The 22173-nt window shown below is 35.8% G+C and overlaps 1 protein-coding gene across 1 annotated transcript in view; it reads right to left on the bottom strand.

Moving 5' to 3' along the window:
- Window positions 1–22173, bottom strand: part of LOC145686085 (uncharacterized) — a 105156-nt gene that overhangs the window by 37316 nt on the left and 45667 nt on the right. Inside the window, exon 3 of the mRNA XM_081759019.1 lies at window positions 6015–6131. Coding sequence (XP_081615145.1) covers window positions 6015–6131 — 117 coding nt within the window. The remainder of the gene's footprint in view (window positions 1–6014; window positions 6132–22173) is intronic.

The raw sequence follows: 22173 nt of genomic DNA, 5'->3' as shown, positions 1-22173 counted from the left end.
CAAATTACTGTTCCTTCCACGTCTTCATTCAATGCGTTCCTTTACAAGCGAGACACGAATTGCTTATAGGCTGTGTTATGTATACGCTGAATGGTCAAGGACTCTCCCTCCATATCTCCTCTGCCTCAGATTAGTTGTCTCTATACTTCAACCAATACACGACCGTCCTAAGCATTTCCTTCGAAAACATAATATATGTTAATAAAATTGTGAAAATTTCTTTTAACTGCCATTTAATATTAAATTTCATTATATTGCGGTAGGGTGATAACAAGAGTGTATAGCATAGCCTCCAACACTTGCAAATTCAATAGGCTCAGTTATAAGATGAGTTTTAAGTCATTGTGAGTCGCTTAAAATTTTGAATAGCAGAAAATTACCTTTCTCTTTCATACTGTACATACCTTCAATTAATCTCTTTTAAATTAAGATAATACTTAGTGGTGCTTAAGGCAAAATTTACATTTCTTATCTAAACTACTATAGTTCAAAAATAATTTTCCGAACTGATTTCCGTTGTGGGGTAACTAACACGCTTGTCTTCTGTGCGGATGGTATCAGGCTCGATTCCAAGGGAAAATGTGATTTTGATATCACATTGGATGATAGGTTTACACTTCATATGGCTGAAGAAGAATAGTCAAAAGGAACAAAAACTCGAACTTGCCGTAGACCCTCAACACAGTAAAACAATTAATTAAAATAAATTTATATATTAGTAAACGTAAAAATTATAAAGAAAACTACCATAAATATATCTCATATAGCCTATAAATAGGACTCAACTTGGAGAAATGAAATTTTGGTATTTCGCAAATATCTTACAAGATACACAACTAAAATAATTTATGCAGATAATTTGTCTCGTTTTCAACAATGTCTTTTTTTTTAATTTTCTGGACTTCAGATATTAATTGCGCTGTAAGATAATCAATTAGTAAATTAAAACAAAAAACAGGACATTTCTAAAGCCTTAATCCGGTTTCATATATTTTGGAAATGACTAATCGCGTTTGAATGAAACTCCTGCAGTTCGAAAGATGGATTGTTCAAGTTTCGTTTCGCTGATAGGAGATGTCACTAGTGTGCAGGAGTGACGCTTCCTAGTCAAAGGTGAGTGAGGGGGAAAGCGAGGGGACGTCGTCAACTCCCTATAAAATTACAATGGGCAAAGATAGGCACGGGGGACGGCGAGACGTCCTGCGTCCTCTTACCTTTTCAAATCCACTTTTACCCTTTTCCTAGTGACATCTCGTCAGTCATCAATCAAGTCGCTACACTCTCGTCAGTGGTCTAATATGGGAAGAGTCCGATTATCGACTTGTGTCGTGAAGCCAGAGGGGGCCACATTGAATATCTGCGAACTGAAAACTTGATATACCGGTAGGCCTAACTACGATTATTTTGCATTTTGTAATACAAATTTATTTATTTATAATAGGTTTCAGATACAGCACTAGGTCATTTACATTGAAACATTTTAACATAACAACAGAATAACAATTTGAGCTCAAGATGGCACAGTACAATGGAAACATTACAAAGATGGTTTGTTTATAGATGATCTAAAAGTATACTCACTTGAAAAAAACGTCAACAGTTTCTGGTAACTGACTATACGTACTAACAATTCTGTTTAGAAGGGACCTTTGAACAATATTAACTCTCGCAGCTCGAGTGTAAAAGAGATTACTAGACTGTGTTGTCCTAGCGGGTACGCAAAAATTGATCTGACTTAATAATTGTTCACATGATATATGGCCATTTACAATTTTGTGCAAAAATATTAGGTCAAAAATTTTGTTTCTCATTAGGGAAGGTTTGATATTGAGAGATTTTAAAACGTCATTTTTTAAAGTGTTAGGAGGTGATGTATTTGGTAGGATACAATGGCTAAAAATAAATTAATTGTAGAATTTATTTATTTATTTATTTATTAGATGAGTAGGGCAGGCCATAGACCAGATAGGAGAACAGTACTCAATAGTGGGAGCAACATATGACTTATAGAACAAGCTTAAGGAATTAGGATTATTTTTATGTCAGTGAAGTAATAAAGGAATCCCAGTATCCTTATTGCAGTACAAGATATTGTGCTTACATGATCCGCAAAAGTAAGCTTACTGTCAATAATAACACCAAGATCTCTGAAAGAGGTGACAGGATTAATGTTCTGATGGCCAATTTTGTAGATGTGGTTTATAAGTTTCTGTTTTAAAAGAAATCGTAAGAGAAGCACATTTTTCGGTGTTTAAACTAAGTTTCCAAGAGTTACACCAATTGAGAAGAATTGAAGTATCATACTGAAGAGCAAGAGCATCGTACTCTGATTTAACTTGTCTGTAGAGTTTGCAATCATCAGCAAATAGAAGAATATTGGTAGAGCTGTTTGTGAACAAAGAAGGCAGATTGTCCATGTATAACAGAAATAGAAAAGGACCCAAACACTGCCTTGAGGCACTCCAGAAGTTACGGAAATAAAGTCAGAGAAGTAACCTGAAACTGAAACTCGTGTATCTTATTACTGAGATAGATTTCTAGAAGACTAAGTGGTTTACAATGTATATTGAATCTAGAACTGAGTTTTTATAGAAGAGGATGGCGTGGAAGAGAATCGAAAGCTTTAGACAAGTACAAATACAAAATATCGAGTTGGGAATTTCACCCTCGAGTCCCTCGAGTGAATATTTTTACTCCCTCGACTCCCTCGAGTGAATATTTTTACTCCCTCGACTTCCTCGAGTGAATATTTTTACTCCCTCGACTCCCTCGAGTGAATATTTTTACTCCCTCGACTCTCTCGAGTGAATATTTTACTCCCTCGGCTCCCTCGACTCCCTCGAGTGAATATTTTTACTCCCTCGAATCCGTAGAGTGAATATTTTTACTGTTTCGAGTGAATATTTTACTCCCTCGAATCCCTAGAGTGAATATTTTTACTGTTTCGAGTGAATATTTTACTCCCTCGAATCCCTAGAGTGAATATTTTTACTCCCTCGGCTCCCTCGAGTGTATATTTTTACTCCCTCGACTCCCTCGAGTGAATATTTTTACTCCCTCGACTCCCTCGAGTGAATATTTTTACTCCCTCGACTCTCTCGAGTGAATATTTTACTCCCTCGGCTCCCTCGACTCCCTCGAGTGTATATTTTTACTCCCTCGAATCCGTAGAGTGAATATTTTTACTGTTTCGAGTGAATATTTTACTCCCTCGAATCCCTAGAGTGAATATTTTTACTGTTTCGAGTGAATATTTTACTCCCTCGAATCCGTAGAGTGAATATTTTTACTGTTTCGAGTGAATATTTTACTCCCTCGAATCCCTAGAGTGAATATTTTTACTGTTTCGAGTGAATATTTTACTCCCTCGAATCCCTAGAGTGAATATTTTTACTCCCTCGGCTCCCTCGAGTGTATATTTTTACTCCCTCGAGTGAATATTTTTACTCCTTCGAATCCCTAGAGTGAATATTTTTACTCCCTCGACTCCCTCGAGTGAATATTTTTACTCCCTCGACTCCCTCGAGTGAATATTTTTACTCCCTCGACTCCCTCGAGTGAATATTTTTACTCCCTCGACTCCCTCGAGTGAATATTTTTACTCCCTCGACTCCCTCGAATGAATATTTTTACTCCCTCGACTCCCTCAAGTATATATTTTTACTCCCTCGACTCCCTCGAGTGAATATTTTTACTCCCTCGACTCCCTCGAGTGAATATTTTTACTCCCTCGACTCCCTCGAGTGTATATTTTGACTCCCTCGAGTGAATATTTTTACTCCCTCGACTCCCTGGAGTGAATATTTTTACTCCGTCGATGAAAATTTTTAATCCCTCGACTCCCTCGAGTGAATATTTTTACTCCCTCGAGTGAATATTTTTACTCCCTCGACTCCCTCGAGTGAATATTTTTACTCCCTCGACTCCCTCGAGCGTATATTTTTACTCCCTCGAGTGAAAATTTTTACTCCCTCGACTCCCTAGAGTGAATATTTTTACTCCCTCGAGTGAATATTTTTACTCCCTCGACTCCCTCTAGTAATTATTTTTACTCCCTCGACTCCCTCGACTCCCTCGAGTGAATATTTTTACTCCCTCGACTACCTCGAGTGAATATTTTTACTCCCTCGACTCCCTCGAGTGAATATTTTTACTCCCTCGACTCCCTCGAGTGTATATTTTGACTCCCTCGAGTGAATATTTTTACTCCCTCGACTCCCTGGAGTGAATATTTTTACTCCGTCGATGAAAATTTTTAATCCCTCGACTCCCTCGAGTGAATATTTTTACTCCCTCGAGTGAATATTTTTACTCCCTCGACTCCCTCGAGTGAATATTTTTACTCCCTCGACTGCCTCGAGTGAATATTTTTACTCCCTCGACTCCCTCGAGTGAATATTTTTACTCCCTCGACTCCCTCGAGCGTATATTTTTACTCCCTCGAGTGAATATTTTTACTCCCTCGAGTGAATATTTTTACTCCCTCGACTCCCTCTAGTAATTATTTTTACTCCCTCGACTCCCTCGAGTGAATATTTTTACTCCCTCGACTACCTCGAGTGAATATTTTTACTCCCTCGACTCCCTCGAGTGAATATTTTTACTCCCTCGACTCCCTCGAGTGTATATTTTTACTCCCTCGACTCCCTCGAGTGAATATTTTTACTCCCTCGATTCCCTCGAGTGAATATTTTTACTCCCTCGACTCCCTCGAGTGAATATTTTTACTCCCTCGCGTGAAAATTTTTCTCCCTCGACTCCCTCGAGTGAATATTTTTACTCCCTCGGCTCCCTCGAGTGAATATTTTTACTGCCTCGACTCTTTCGAGTGTATATTTTTACTCCCTCGACTCCCTCGAGTGAATATTTTACTCCCTCGACTCCCTCGAGTGAATATTTTTACTCCCTCGACTCCCTCGAGTGTATATTTTGACTCCCTCGAGTGAATATTTTTACTCCCTGGACTCCCTTGAGTGAATATTTTTACTCCCTCGAGTGAATATTTTTACTCCGTCGACTCCCTAGAGTGAATATTTTTACTCCCTCGAGTGAATATTTTTATACTCCCTCGACTCCCTCTAGTAATTATTTTTACTCCCTCGACTCCCTCGAGTCCCTCGACTCCCTCGATGAAGTCAGTCCCCTTCCAATATGTACAAGGGAGAGTTTTTGTGTGGTCGATAAAAGCAGCCTATGAGTTGTTTTGGACCGTTTGGAATGTTTATTTCATCCCATAAGATTTCACAGTCCTTACTGTATAAGTCTTTACGTTCTTTACTTTTTAGTTTAGAGTTCACGTATATCATTAGACCACCACCACGTGAACCCTTGTCCTGTCTGTATATAGTAAAGTTGTCGGAGAATGGCAGTTCACAACGAAGAATATCATTAGTCATCCAAGTTTCAGAAAAAAAAAACAACTAAACAGTCATATTCTAAAAGTTCAGGTAAATGTATTAGTTTGCTTTTAGCGGAGCGAACGTTTTGATAATAGCTAGAAAGAGCATGGCTCTCTCTCGGTCCCGGATTGAGGTGGACATCGCCACTGAGCAGAACTATCAGCAGTAGGTGGTGCCATCTATTGACAGATTTCTTACATGAATCAACCTGCTCAGAAGAAGAAGTCTTTGACAAGGATGATACAGCAAAAGGAACATCCTTTCAGAGCAAGACAGATCACAAGCACAGCACTAAGAAACACACTGTTTATCAATATCACACAATCGTGCAGATACAGACAACCAAAACACTCTAACACACGGGTAAACCAGACAAAAACTTAAAAATATCAGAGCACAACAAAACACCGACACACCGCTAGACACCATCTTGAAACTCTCATTATGTATTAAAGGCAATACGGAATTTTGAAGTTGTATAATATGTGTATATGTGTATTCAAAACTCCTTTCGGACTGTAGGTGTTTCATTCAAGTGCGATTAGCTTCTAGAGACTCTCTTTTGCTAAAATCTCTGACTATAATGAAAACACAAAACCATGATACAGTACTTACACTCAGAGCAAGAAGAAGTAGAAGAATGAGTGGTAATTCAGGATACGCAATGCTTTTCACCGGCGTATAAGGCTGCTTACTTTGAGTGCCTTCAGGCTTTGTTTCACCACCATTAGGCTGTAAATAGGTTTAGAGATTTAGTAATTCAACAAGTTTCTTTACTCTTTTATTATTTTCTTACAATGTTAAATAGTGCATTTTTGAAACGATTTATTATACACATAAATGTGCTACCGGCATCCTAAGGAGATTTTGACAGTAGCATTTCAAGTTTCCTGTAGGCAATAAAACTATTTTTGTGTCGTCCAGCAACACATACTAACATACAGTGTCTATTTTTTTGTAATCCGTTTTTCGCTTCATAACTTCGGATCTATTTTTAAAATTTTTACACATAAAGAAAGCAGTGATAATTTCAGGTATCCCGAGGAGACTTTGAATGAACGGGTGGAGTAGGGTGAAAATAATATTTCAAAATACTGGTAACAAAGTCGAGTCCGATCGGAGAAAACAATCGGGAGGAACATTTTTCACCTCAGGAGGGAGGAAGAATTCCACCGGGACACCTGAAATTATAACCGAACGAAAAAATACTGTAAATTTGTCTTTTCCGTCGTTACTTGGCAAAGATTGCGTAGCGTAACGCAAAGCAAAACATGCAAAAATCAGTTATAAATGTTATGCCTATTATCGCAAATTAAAGTACAGATTTTACTCTGCCTTGACGTAAATCGTTACAGAATGAGGCTAAAAAAGACTGCAATCTCCCCTACTGGAAATCAGATTTTTCGTCCAGAGATCTTTGGTTGATTCGGTAAACAATCGCCTTGCAGTTTGATAATTTTATTTAACTGACAGTTGACACGTGTGATCGTGATCAGGAGAGTTAATGATAAAGAATAATTCCCATTAACCTCTTAGCTAGGACACTAAGGCAGGATATGAGGGAGTTGAGATTTTTTTGGACTATGTAGTTAACTTGAGTTTACTTTATACACATAGTTTCTCTAGTATTTGGTTGGTGCAAATGAAATGTCCACCCCAAGTGAGTCATTTCCAAAGGCAAAAATAAACAAATAAAATAAAACTATGATACTTGGTTAATCAAAATAGTCGCTGTTTACAATCACACACTTTTGCCATAGTTAAGCCAACGATTGGATTCCATGATGAAAGAAATCTTTAGTTTATGATGCGGAGGGGTCCTCAACATCAAATTTCATCACCTGATCATTAGGGTAGGCCTTCCCTCCCAAGAAGTAATCGAAGTCGGAAAAGATGATAGTTGGTGGAAGAAACGTCAGGAGAATACAGTAGATGAGAAAAGATATGCAATTAATGGAGAGTTTTTAGCACTCTTTAAGCTAAATTTAGTGTGCATTGTCGTGCAACATGCGGACAAGTCTTTTGAATATTCCTGGGTGTTTTCGGGCAAAGTTTCGCTGTATTTCATGGAATTGAAAACTATAACGATCCGTAGTGATGCTAAGAAGGAAACTGATATATGACGTCACGCCAAAACAGCTTGTTTCTGTTGCCGTGACGTAAACAACGTATTTTTGCATTGTTTAAATCTTTGCTTCCGTAACTCAGAAATATTTTTCTGAGACTTTTGGCATAACTTTGACAATATTATATTGAAAACTATTTCTACACGATATTACAACTTTCGGTCAGAAAGTAACTCTCAATTGCTACTCTCTATTGGCATTACAGTATTCACCCATCGCTATGTGGACAACTGGGAAGATATTTGAAAGAAATAGTGAACTTTAATTAGTAAAACTTACATTAGCAGCGAGGAAAGAGCTAATATTGTCACGATATTTCTTCCGTTATAATCCCTGATTCCAAATATATATTGAATATTTATATACTACGTAAGATTGTGATAAAACCACACCTCGAGTATACACTTCAGAATATATATTTCGTACTATATAACGAATTTGCCATATTGAAAAAATGAACAATCACGTTTCTACAAGATGGTTCTTCGTTCTATATTTTTTTAAGTTACCATATCAACTAAATAAACAGATTGTCATAGCAACGAAAAACAAGAAATATATCGATATAATACAAAATATTTAAAATTATTTCTTTATATCTTCTTCTTAACAGCTTATGCCTTTTAAATAGCACTTTTGCCCGTAAATAGAAACAATACTTAAAGTACATACAAAATATACATTATCGTTGTACATTATGTATGGCTCGCGAACTATAGGACTTCTTAAATTGATTATAATTGAAGAAAGAATCCTGGACCGTTAAACATTTCACATACATAGTTACCTTACTTTTTGAATAGCCTTTACATATAAAAATTACAATTCATAAAACAATATATTATTTTCATCTTATCTCAATATCATTCTTATATTTGTCCAATAGTCAATTTTATTTTAATTTTATAAAATTATTGATGAGAAAGACATATCCAAAATGTGGTAAGTTTGTTGATTATTTAGGTCCTAAATAAATTCTTTAATTCAATGCCATTTATACTTGTTAACAATAAAGTTGATGTAAACTAAAATACAACATAACCTATTTCACTTAATCTGACATAGTTACGTAGCATAACTTTGATAAACAATATTTGAATTAATATATAGATGTGATTCCATAGAATGTGAACGAAGTAAAAATTACAATGAAATCATAACAATATTTAAAGTGAAACAAAACAAAAACTAATTGATATCGCAAAAAATACACAATAAAGAAATGATTACACTAAGGATTGATCTGAAACCTGGATACTATCTACATTGATCTTAGATAAAACTTCTGCAGGAACTAACTTTTCAACTAGTTGCATCCATTTACTTTTGGTATACTTTGGCGGAGGCCATAACTTTAGTTCAGGTTACATTACCAAAAGATTCGATTAGGTTGCATTGAATGGCACAATCTTGAGTACAGTCCTGTATGTTATTTACTTCACCAGTTCTCTGGTTCCTATTTTGAAAATTTCTGCCACCTATGTAATTACTACGAAATCTGGGAGTACGTGAAAAATTAGATCGGTTGTTTACATTATTCCTAAAAGCTGTACGATTATTATTTCTGTTCCTTCTAAAATTGGATTCGGTCATATTGCTATCACGAGAAAATCCAACATTACTTCTTGTATTGTGATTGCAATATAACCTTGATGTTTCAAACAGGAATATGGTTAGTTTGATTTCTGTAAGTATTACCTTGCAATCTAGACTGACTCTCATAATTTTGAACTATCATTATTAAGTGATTAAAATTAATACAGTGCGAAGAGATCAATATTTGCTGTAGCCTAAACAGTAGCAATATTCTTATTGATGCAATAATGCGTGATTCCTGCAGATATGGATTGATCTGTTTCAAGTCATTATATGCTGAAATTACAAAATCTGTAAGACTTTTGTCCACTTTAGGATCAAAACGTCGGTTTCTAATCTGGGCATCCCGGTCTGCTAACATAAAATCGTTTCGAATATTTGCTATCAACGCATTTTTAAAATCTGAATAATTACGCAGATTACCTCTGATCGTTTTATATCATACCGAACAAGGTTGTAACAAAATATGTGGCAATATTTTGAGGAAATTAGCCTTATCTATACCAATTAGATCACATTCTTCTTCAAATTTTTCTAAAAAGGTACTCGCTGGGATGTCCTCAGATGTACCTATCAATTTAGTTAAGGATCTGATTTCACTAAATTTCACGCGAGTATTAGTACTAAAATACCTTAGATGTCTAGGTTTTACGTGTATATGGTTCCTTCGACGTGGTCTTCTTTCTTCGTCCTCGATATTAGAGATGGTGTCTTCCCTTTCAGAATAGCCTTCTGTTGATTTGCTGTCTTCTTCACAGGGTCTTGATTCAGTTATCCTATGTTCCTCGTTGAGGGCATGATCAAGATTATACTTTGTTGTACTGATTTTCTCTTTGATGGTCTGTACCTCTTCTTGCAATCTCCGAATTTGGTTTGTATGTTTATTGACTTGCATTTCTACTACATCAACGGTACTTCTCACCACTGCAAAGCTATGGATAATTTGCTCTGTCCTATTGTCGGTTATTTCTAGTTTGGTATTTATCTGCTGCTTTACTTGCTCCAATTTGAAATCCATCTGCTGCCCTATTTGTAGTTTTACTTGTTCCAATTTGGAATCCATTTGCTGTCCTATTTGTTGTGTCACTTGCTCCAATCTGGAATACAAATTTTGTGTTACTTGTTCCAATCTGGAATCCAAATTTTGTGTTACTTGTTCCAATCTGGAATCCATCTGTTGTGTCATGGAATTCATCTGCTGTCCTAGCTGTCGTAAAAGATCAATCACATCCGTTGAAGTCTCAGTTGCTGGAATATTGACATCTTCAACTGGTGTACTGGTATTCATGTTAGTTCTTCGATATATTTTTCTTTTATTACGTAGTAAAATACAATCCGTGATGTTGAGATAGCTTACTGAAACTTCCAACTAATCTCAAGGTTCCCACGGTTTCGGCACCATCTAAACATATAACGTTATTTCTCCCGTTACAATCCCTGATTCCAAATATATATTGAATATTTATATACTACGTAAGATTATGATAAAATCACACCTCGAGTACACTTCAGAATATATATTTCGTACTATATATCGAATTTGTCATATTGAAAAATGAACAATTACATTCCTACAAAATGGTTCTTCCTTCTATCTTTTTTAAAGTTACCATATCAACTAAATAAACAGGTTGTCATAGCAACGAAAAACAAGAAATATATCGATATAATACAAAATATTTAAAATTATTTGTTTACATCTTCTTCTTCTTAACAGCTTGTGCCTTTTAAATAGCACTTTTGCCCTAAATAGAAACAATATTTGGAAGTACATACAAAATATACATTATCTTTGTAATATACCTGTCATTCATTATCTCCAGGGCCCAGTGCTAAATCAGCTTACCTCTCACTAGCTGTTGTGCTTCGGAGTTTCATTGTAGTCAATACTATTAGTTAGTGATTTTTCTAGTAATGAAAGAGCGAACAGACAGAGAAACGTATGACCAAAAACATGATGGCTCGCCGCTGGACAGTGCGGAAAGTAATTTGGAAATCGAAAGTTCAAGAATGAAAAGATATATGCAGAGACAAAGAATATTCGAGGCAAATAAAGGATCAAGCAAAAGACCATTTAGAGCTTTAGCACGAGATTCAGATGGTAAAATATTTATTTGGTTGGTTTTCCAGTTTAGCTTCCCTTTCAGCAGCTAGGTTATATGAGACGCGGACCTAGAGCTTAATGTGAGATCAGAACTACATGAACTTCCGCCGGGAACCCAACCCGGATCTCTCATGTGAAAGGTGCGTACGTTAGCCACGGGGAGCTCAGATGGTAAAATAAAAGTAAGAATCATACAATTGTATACAAAAATGAACAATAGACATAATAGGCCTGTGGCACGAGACTGCAAATTATTGTTTGTCAGCTAGTTCGAAATGAAGTTATTGTTTCTTCCTTATATACCGAGAGATCTAAAAGTTGCGCACATCAAGGAAGCATATTGTTATAAATTGAATCGAAATATATTTTTGTTGTTGAACGCTATTTTACCAGTCGTTCTTATATACGCATAGTAGACAGAAGGCCAATGCGAGACGTGCAACTGCACGGGGCGCCAAATTTTAAAGGATTTTAGGCGCACCTAATTCACTGTTCCCATTATATCAATTGAATATGATATTCTGCATGAATTTGAAACGTGAGTTTTAATTAAAAACTTCGTCGAGAAAAAGGCACGCAATGTATATTCATTTCACTTACGAACGTATAATAGTAAATAAGTAAATATATTGGGTGTTTCAAAACTACACCGACAACGTTTGGGAGGTGATTCCTGACACCAAGATAAGATAAAAAGTTTAGACCAATCTGGGTGCACAAATACTTCCTTTCGGAGTTATAGGCTGCCGAAAACATGTAAAGATGGACTTTGAAGGTCCATAGCTCCAAAACTATGGGACCTACCTTAGTCGAGTCGAGACTTCACTTAGGAAGTAGTATGTGCCCTATCCAAATATGTAAGTTTCAGAATCCTATGGCATTCACGCAACAATTTTTATACAAAGAATTTGACTATGGGCATTTAATTTGAAGTACTCACTAACTACCTCTATAAAAATTATTGCGGAAGTATTGCAGGGTTCTGAACAAAGAATATTTGGATAGGGCACATACTAGTTCCTTAGTGAAGTCTTGACCCGACTGCGGTAGATCTCATACTATTGGAGCCAAGGATGTTATAAAATAGAGGATCTGTCCATACGTATCTTCATCATATGAACTCAGTGAAAAAAAACAACCGAGTATCGTCTGAGGCGGCACGTTTGATTAGCTACTCTCGTTTCCGCCATGATTGTTGGCTCGGAACATTGCGATCTTAGTGGCGCGGAGTGGGTAGAGTAGGTGTGGCGAAGCTGTGACGTATGGCTTCACGATTTTGTAGTATGGGCAGATCCTATATTTTATAGCATCCTTGATTGGAGCTATGGACCTTTGAAGTTCATTTTTTCATGTTTACGGCACCCTTTAACTCCAAAAGGAAGCATTTGTGCACCCAGGTTGGTCTATACTTTTTGTCTTATCTTAATGTCAGGAATCACCTTCCAAACGTTGTCGGTGTTGTTTTGAAACACCCTGTATGATGTATAAACTTAAATGTATAAATAAGTTAAAACTTTATAAAGATATAAATGTTGTATTATTATCTCCTCAAACGCATTATTTATGTATTATACTTCCTTCCGGATTTTTAAATGTATATATTTATTAACAATATGTAAACATTGTAAATATTTGTAAACAAGTGTTCCGTATGATTCATTTTGTAAATCACTGTTGCACACTACGTATTATAAATCACTGTTTGTTGTATAAATCTGAAAGTTTTTAATAAATTACGCATAATAATCTATATGTTCATCTACATGTATATTTTACAGGAAATTTTCCCTTATACCATAAACGTTGAAAATTTAAATTCTGATTGTCTTGTAATTGATTTTCTCTTTTTATTCAGTTCAATAAGTTAATCTTTAAAAACAGACTGCTCTCAGCAAATTATCTTTTCAAATGGAAATCCAGAAATACTAAGAAGGAAGAGGGGGGAGGGGCACCATTCGGATTCTTTCCACGGATGATTCTCCTTGCATCGTCCCTGTGTATACATGTTTAGACAGAAATACTCTGATGTGGCTGGGACTAATAATTCGACGGTAATGAGTTTAATTACCCGTTTTCGGGAATGCAATCAATTCATGAAGAGATCCGAGAGAGTAAAAGTAATAACGGCAACAATTGAGTGAACATTTCTTTGATTGACTGAGAGACGTCACGTAGCCTGATCACGTTGTATCACATTATAGGGGTCAATTCCCAGTTGATTTTGGCAGGGGACCTAGGCCCATCCCCTACATTTTTTGGGGGGTACATAGGACCACCTCTTAAATTTTGGAAATTGTAGAATTTAAAAATTTGGTATGGTAACATCGGTGAATGTACCGGGGTAGTTTGGGTGGTCCATCTCGTTCCCTTTCATGAGTAAAAAATTGCCAAAAAAATCAAATTTGGAAAGTTTTGGCCTCTTTATCCTGTTTGATGACGTTTTATTACTTTATATGGTTATATGAGTGAGTATATGTGTGCATTTACTTTCATAGAACATGGGTACATTAACACACTTCTCTTAAATTTTGGGATGGGTATATAGGACTACCCCTTAAATTTTGGAATTTTCAAAAAGCAATAATTCGTAAACTTTCTGTAACACCCAAATTGGGATTTATATATACTATTGTAATTTTGGGTGGTCATTCTTGTTCCCTTTTATGGGTATAAATCGCCAAAAATTCAAATTTTGGAGGTTTTTGGCCTAATTTATCACCTATGGTGTGGATTTATCATATTATACTGCTATATAGTTGAGTATAGAACTCCATTATCTTTTATAATACTTGAGTACATTGACTTTTTTAATTTTGGAGAGGGCTGCATAGCCCACCGCTTAAATTTGGAAATTTTCAAAAATAAAATTTAACAAATGTTCTCTAGAACTCGAATAGACTATATAACTGTAAATTTGGGTGATCCTGCTTATCCCCTTCTAGGGATAATAAGTTCTCGAATATTAGTATTGGCCCGTGTTCGCCACATGGTCGGTTATTGACCTAATTTATCTTCTTTTACGAGACTTTAATAGGTTATGTGGTTACATGGTTGAATTTAGGAATTCATTATATTTCATAAGACATGGGTACATTGATTGATTCTAGGGATGGTATCGAGACGAGACGAGACGAGACTTTGTACAGTCTCGGTCTCGTCTCGATTGATAAATAACGGTCTCGGTCTCGGTCTCGTCTCGAGTAAAAAATCACCGTCTCGGTCTCGGTCTCGTCTCGGTCAACAGATGCTTGTCTCGATCTCGGTCTCGGTCTCGAGTACCAAGTCTCGGTCTCGTCTCGAAAGTCTCGAAAGTCTCGAAATAAATAGTTGAAATTAAAATAGTGAAAGTATTATTCTCGTACAGTCTGTCGTTTCCGCTTATTTTTTTCCTTTCATTTTGACTTAGAATTATGGTATGGTGTGCCTCTTCATAGTTAATTTGCTAGTGGTAATGCTTTCCATGCGCGTATTCCAGTTCAATGATCAGGGGGTATATCACCCTAAAGCCCTAATAGAACCCATATTTCACTTTCAGCAATAGACTTTGTCTCATATAGCCTCAGAACTGCCTATACATTTAAACTCTGTTAAATTAACTCCAGTACTATGCAGTAGTTTATTTCCTTCCTTTGAATCAGAATTGTTCAATACCTTCTAACGGATAACACAACACATAGCAGCACGAGTGTATTTAATTGTACCGAAATTGAAACTTTACAATTTCTCATTTATTATTCAATACATTCTGCTTTGACTGTCATTTTAAAAACAGAATATAACTTTCATTATTTTAACAAATAGGGTAGATTATTAATAGGGTAAATTATTACTACAATATACGTATTTTGTTTGAAATTGATGAAATGCTTTAATACCATTTCACATCTCCGTGTTTAATTGACACTTTATAACACGAACGTCCTGAACCTTGTGGTGGGAGCAACTACACTCATCTTTGCTATGTGAGGTCTCAAGTTGGATCACAAAACAAGTTAGAATCAAAGTCCGATGTTTCGCATAATTCGCGTCTCATTTTAAGTGCATTCTTTTGCTTATACAAATTCATAAGGTCGTAATGCATTACGTAAGCACATATCCAGTGCCGTAACATAGATTAATCTTATTCCTGAGCTCTCAACGGTGCATGCAATCTTTATTCGAGAAAACTAATCTTGCGTTCATTACGTTGAAATTTTATATTGATTAAAAATTACTTGCGAAACATGGACATACATATTAGATAAGTAAATAGGTAATTCGAGTTATCTGTATCTATTTTTTTCTCACTCGCCAAAACAAGTGATTCTTAACTTTCTAGTTTTCTTTTGTATTAATTTTCGCAGTTTTGCTGCAACATGATGGATTGAATAGCCAAAAATACTTTTTTCGCTCTATGACTTTCATTAAATTTTGGATCCATTTTTATCCTACCTTACCTAGTAAAAGTTGGTTTTGTTTACCTCCGAGGTTTAGATATAATAAAATCATCATCATCATCATAATCAACCATTGTCAATCCATTGCTGGATGAAGGTCTTTCCAAGTCTTCACAACTATCTAACTTGGGCAATTCTTTTCCAGGTTACTCCTCAGTGGCTCTTGCTTTCGTCACACCTTCTTGTATGCGGAGGTTTCTTAGGACTTTTTTGTCTTGTGGTGTCCAGTCTAGAATTGTTTTCGTCCGTCGATCATAATTTCTTCTTGCAATACGTCCAGTACATTTTCCAGCTCATATTAAATTATTTCATTAGCATCATCAGTATTCAATTCTATATATTTGGGCTACAAATAGTCCGAATTCGCTACTTTCGGAGCACAGACACGCTACTTTTTAATCTTCGGATCTGGCAGCACTGACTGAATGATTTAAATCAACATATTGTGAGAATTCCCATTTGGTCTAGCGGCTAGCACTCTTGATTTCGGTTCGCGTGGTCTCGAGTTCGATTTCCGGTAGTGGTAAAGTTGAACGACCGAAGTGGTTCCGATTCCACTATAATCATTAGCTCCACGTCTCCTTTAGCCGACCTAGCATAACTGTGGGACGTTAAACTAAAACAAAACAAAACAAAAGTGAACACTGTATATTACTAACTGTAAGTCCTTGAATAACTGCATATAGCTATATGGTATGGATCGAGTTTGAGGTGATCGGTGGTCAAACTAAAGCAAGTGAAATGTAATTAGTGTGTAATTAGAACTTTTAATTAAGCACGGTCTTAATCTAAAGTGTACACCAGGCCTAAGGCTTAGGGGAAACAACTAGTGTTACTGAAAATGTATCAGTTACATTTAATTTCAGTTACAATGTGCATTTATATGTATTGCTGGAACGAAGACTTAAACGTTAAAATTATAAGTAGCCCAAAGACTATGAAAAACGTCTTCTCTTGAAAGCATTCTTGCACCATAAAACAAATCACGAGTAATTTTAAAATATGTTGCAGTTTATCTACGTTATTTGCACACATTTAGAATAGTATTTAGCAATTTATTTAAGTGGGCAACACTGCTTAAAATAATGTACCTGCCACTTGTAATTAAAACCACCAAAAACTATTGTTGTAATGTTATAGAAGCAAAGGAAAGCAATAATCATTATAAAAATTTAATACAAATACGTCATTTTAAGCAGTATAACAATCACTACCAATGTGTTTGGTATCTCTGAAACGATTTGAAATAACAATTGTTGTAAATGGCGTTTTAAGCATTTAAGTCGTTTGGAAGCATCTTCATGATGAGACGTGATATGTCAGCGCGTTTTCGAAGTAAAGTCTTTAGAAACATTTAAATTTTCCGTTTCTTGTAACTTTGTTCCCTCATTCATTCGAAATATATTATACCATGATCACAGTATTTGACGCTAAGATACAGTTCATGCGCATTGCACCGTCAATGCTATTTGAGTTATTAGAGATTTCCAAATTGTTGATGTTAATGATACTGTGTTGTCCTTTGTTACACTAAATAATGTATGGGCTATTGTGGTTCTGTTAAATAACTAAATTACAAATATGTAATACTTTACGTAGCGCAATTTGAGAAAATACAACTTTATTTTGCTTTTAGCAACATTGTTTATCTAGTGATATTTCAGAGTATCTAGAATTTCCCAACTTTGTACAAAATTTCAGCATTTTTAATATATATATATATATATATATATATATATATATATATATATATATATATATATATATATATATCACATAACAGGGGAGGGCTATATGGACTATAGCCCCCCTTAACGCTCAGGTATACACTGGATAAAATGGGTTTCAATCCTACTTTCTTTACACTGGATAAAGCGGCAAACCATACCCCCTCCTTTGATCATATACTGGGTCCGCGGATATATATAGCCCATTTTGGCCCATTTTAATCTTTCCACGAAGATATCTCGAAAACGGTTGAACATAAATGAACCGAACAAAAACTCAAATAGGAAATGCTATGGGCCACACCGAATGGTGTTGTCGCGGCGCCTCCCGGGGCCGCTCTTCGTGGGGTACCAGAGCCAAACTTTAAAATTTTAAATAGAAACATAGGGCGAATAATACCTGTTCCATAGGTCTTTAAAAAGTAAAAAGCGTTGTGGCAAAAGATTTTTCACATTGGTCACCGTATTCAAGATGGCCGCCAAGACATTATGCCTGTATCTGATAAAACGTCCAGTACCACTAATATGAAAACAGTTGGAGATAACGAACAGTCAGAAAGTGAAACAGGAAAGGCATGGGACGCGTTGAGTAATGTTCTCGCAGTGCTCCCACGGCTGCCTTTCAAGGGGGCCAAACTTAGAAATTTTGAACAGAAATATGGGTCAAGTGATACGTTGTTGGATATGTACATTTTGAAACACTAAACAGTATTGTATCAAAAGATTTTTCATATGGGTCACCGTTTTCAAAATGGCCGCCAAGACATGGTACCTGTATCAGATAAAACGTCCAGTACCACTAGACTCCTAATATGAAAATAGTTGGAGATAAATGAACAGAATAAAACTCGTATAGGAAAGTACAGAGGGTATTTATCATTCCACGGATCGAGTATAATGCAACGGAGAAAAAGATTATTAAAGTATAATTGACATGATGCAAAAGGGGAAATGATAGAAAATTATCTTTCCGATCTGTCCGTAAGTGGGTGAAGCGGGAATGAATGGTAAACTCAATTGAGAACCTCACTTTTATTTGCAATAGATATGGTATGTCTGAAACACTTGTGTGTACAAATGACTGGTACTATAATGAATGAAAATAAAGTGAAATAAGGCGAATAAAAATAAGGTAAAATTAAAGTTTAACAACATTTTGCCCGCCCCTTCGCCCCTGATAATTTAACGCAATGCGTGCAAGATTTTTGGGACATATCTGCATCAGTATGTACCGTTTCGTTACTAAGGATCACAACTGAAATTACCGTTGAAAGTTATTCGGAATGTGACTGTGGACATCTCAGTGAAACTCATATTCTATCACACGCAAGAAGACATAGAAGGAAAAGAAGCGAACCAATATCATGCAGACGACTGTTGAACAAAATCAACGTTTGTAAACTTTGTTCTGAAATTGTATTGTTCGACAAATTGGTTTCGCATTTCAGTTGATTCATTTTTGCATCAAATCATTGCCCGCAATCAAAATGGAAGGTACCATTTAACAAGAATTTTACATACTTTATCTCATTACAGAGACATTTATCTCGTATAAAAACACATTTCAAATAACTTTGTTTCGTAGATACAATTTGCAAAAACTAAGGCTCTGATTTGCAATTTCACCGATCCTTCCCACTTCACTCACTTACGGAGTGAGGTTAGGATAAATCTATAGGAGTTAGATTTCTTCCTTTCCATTATGGCACTTTCACTCTAATCATCTTTTCGACTGTTGCAACATTCCCGAGCTATAGAATGATAAATACCCTTTGTGATTTTCTATTCGAATATTTGTTCTGGTGTTTTCATGTTAGTGATACTGGACGTTTTACCTGATGCAGGTACCATGTCTTGGTGGTCATTTTGAAAACTGTGACCCATATGAACAATCTTTTGCAACAGCACAATTTAGTTTTTAAAATATGTTGAACGAGGTATCAGTCACCCCATGTTTCAATTTACAATTTTGAGGTTGCACCCTGGACCCCCATGAAGGGTGACCATGGGAGCCTCCGCGACAATATCAATCGATGTGCCACATGACATTTTCTATTTGAGTTTTTGTTTGGTTCATTTATGCTCAACCGTTTTCATATTAGTGGTACTGCACGTTTTACTCTATCTGATAGAGGCAACATGTCTTGTCGGCCATTTTGAATACAGTGCCCGATATGAAAGGTCTTTTGCCACAACGTTTTTTAGTTTTTCAAGGTCTATCGAACGAGGTACCACTCACCCCTTGCTTCCATTTAAAATTAAAATTGGGCCCCGGGAACCTATGCAGGGCGGAACTAGGTGGCACCGCGACCATATATATATATATATATTAGGGTGATCCTTAATTTTCGATTTCCGAATTTCTTTGCTCCCAACCCCTAAATAGGTTCCATGTCAGACCAAATTAATCTGTGAAAAAAAATGGGCTCAATCGAAGAATATTTAACCGACCCCCAAGCGACCTAAACATCTGAATGCATTTACAATGTATAGTATATGGCAAAAGTTTGTAATAAACTCTTGTAACGTAAAAATGGCTGAGGAAAAGGAATCATATCTTGGATAGAGGTTGTAGAAGTAGATCCATACCTGATACTGAGTAGTGACCGAGATGAGGCATATCTTTACGTCCACCATCTTGGATTCGGGCACAGAATTTTAATAGAAATGACCTCGTATGATATATAATTTTGAGGTAGCTTTTGACGACAAACAGACGTCTGCCTTTATTTTCCACTTATCTCTGAACATGTAATAATGAACAACTATGGAAAATAAAAGCTCCGAAGTAATAAAACTTCATATTCTGTGAATTTATATCTCTGTACGGGCTGCAGATTTATCTATAAGATTGTTGAATAGTTTCCCTTATTTGAATTAAACCATAAAGTAAAGAAAGAAATGCACATGGCCATCTACTTGGAAATAAGATGTGAACTTTCAACGTGGTTTGAATATATTGAAAAACATTGTGGTGGTGAATTATGTTGCAGAGAGAGGTGTGAAACTGATACAAGAATGCGGGAACATTTTAACAACGGACGAAAAAGAGAAACAATACATAAAGCAGATAGTCAGTGAACACAGAAAAAAGTATCCAGATGCCACAAAAATTGGCTTAATGATGGAGTAGAATTTGGCTAGTTATCCACAACCTTCAGCTTTCTTTTATTATCATTTTAAACATTCATTATATTATTTATGTAATATCATTTCATATAAATAATTTCAATATAGGTGGTGTGTATTTCGACGGGACGTAATTATATAACAACATATATAATTATTTATTTCCTTGTTACAAGTATGTAATAGTTTATTAATATTTCAGTAACCTATAAAGAAAAAAAACAATATTCAAAGATAATAAACTATTATTTCAAAGCTAAAAAGAATTAAATGGCCAGAGATAAGTTGAAAATATAGGAAGATATGTTTTTATAATGAAAGTTACCCAAAAACGATGTCACAAAACATCATTTCCATTTAAATTTTGGGTCCGAATACAAAATTGCAGACTTCGAAATGGCCGCCATCATGCTATTTCTCAAGGTCAGATGTGGATTACTTCCAATCCTTGTATCCAAGATTTGGTCCCTTTCCCTTCAGCCGCTTTAAAGTAAGAAGGGTTTATTCCAGACTTTTCCTATATATTAACATATTAGATATGCATTCAAATTTAGGTCGCTTGGGGGTCGGTTAAATATTCTTCGATTGAGCCCATTTTTTTCATGGATAAATTGGGTCCGACATGGAACCAATTTAGGGGTTGGGAGCAAAGAAATTCGAAAAAAAAATCGCCATGTAATTAAGGACCACCCTAATATATATATATATATATATATATATATATATATATATATATATATATATATATATATATATATATATATAGAGAGAGAGAGAGAGAGAGAGAGAGAGAGAGATTGGCAGACAGATAGCGAGAGAGAATTCTATTTGCATCAGCAGTGGATTTTGTTTCCGGAGAGGCTTGAGAAACGAGTAAGAAATATTTGGGTTGTACGTGCAATGCAAAAAATTATCACAAATTTATTTCGGGAGGGGTTTGAGCCCGATAACCACCCCCTAAATACGCCAATGTACATCAGTCAACCGTTCTCATATTATCTAACATAGCAACGAAAAAATTTTGAGTGAAGGCAATTTTAGTATCAATCAATATCAATATTCGAGACGAGACCGAGACTTTCGAGACTGACCTAAGTCTCGTCTCGGTCTCGTCTCGATTTATAGAGGTCTGTCTCGATCTCGGTCTCGTCTCGGTATTTAAAAGTCCGTCTCGGTCTCGGTCTCGTCTCGGTATATAAAAGTCCGTCTCGGTCTCGGTCTCGTCTCGATAATTCGAGACGAGACCGAGACGAGACCGAGACTAGTCTCGGTCTCGGTACCATCCCTAATTGATTCTTCTCAAATTATGGAGGATGTATTGTCCTACCCCTTAAATGTGGGTATTGTGAAAAAAATCAATGTTCTCTAGCACACAAATATACATTTCTGTAAATTTGGTTGGTCCTGCTTATCTCCTCCTATCGGTAATATATATTTGTATATAATATATGTATATAATATATACATTTCACCTTTCTATATCTAGGGGAAGTATCCTAAAGGTTGTGATGATCATAAGAGAATAAGTGAATAAGTGATGAGATCAATGAACTTTGCGTATTAACAACATTTAAAGTATCAGGTTGTCAGAAAAGTCATGACGTATTTCGGTAAAATATGACAAATGATGGTTTGTGGATATACTAGAGTTATTCG

The sequence above is a fragment of the Thermobia domestica genome, chromosome 5 (assembly GCF_964235325.1).
Source record: "Thermobia domestica chromosome 5, izTheDome1.hap1.1, whole genome shotgun sequence".
Lineage (NCBI taxonomy): Eukaryota > Metazoa > Arthropoda > Insecta > Zygentoma > Lepismatidae > Thermobia > Thermobia domestica.
This window is presented reverse-complemented; position numbering and strand designations above follow the sequence as displayed.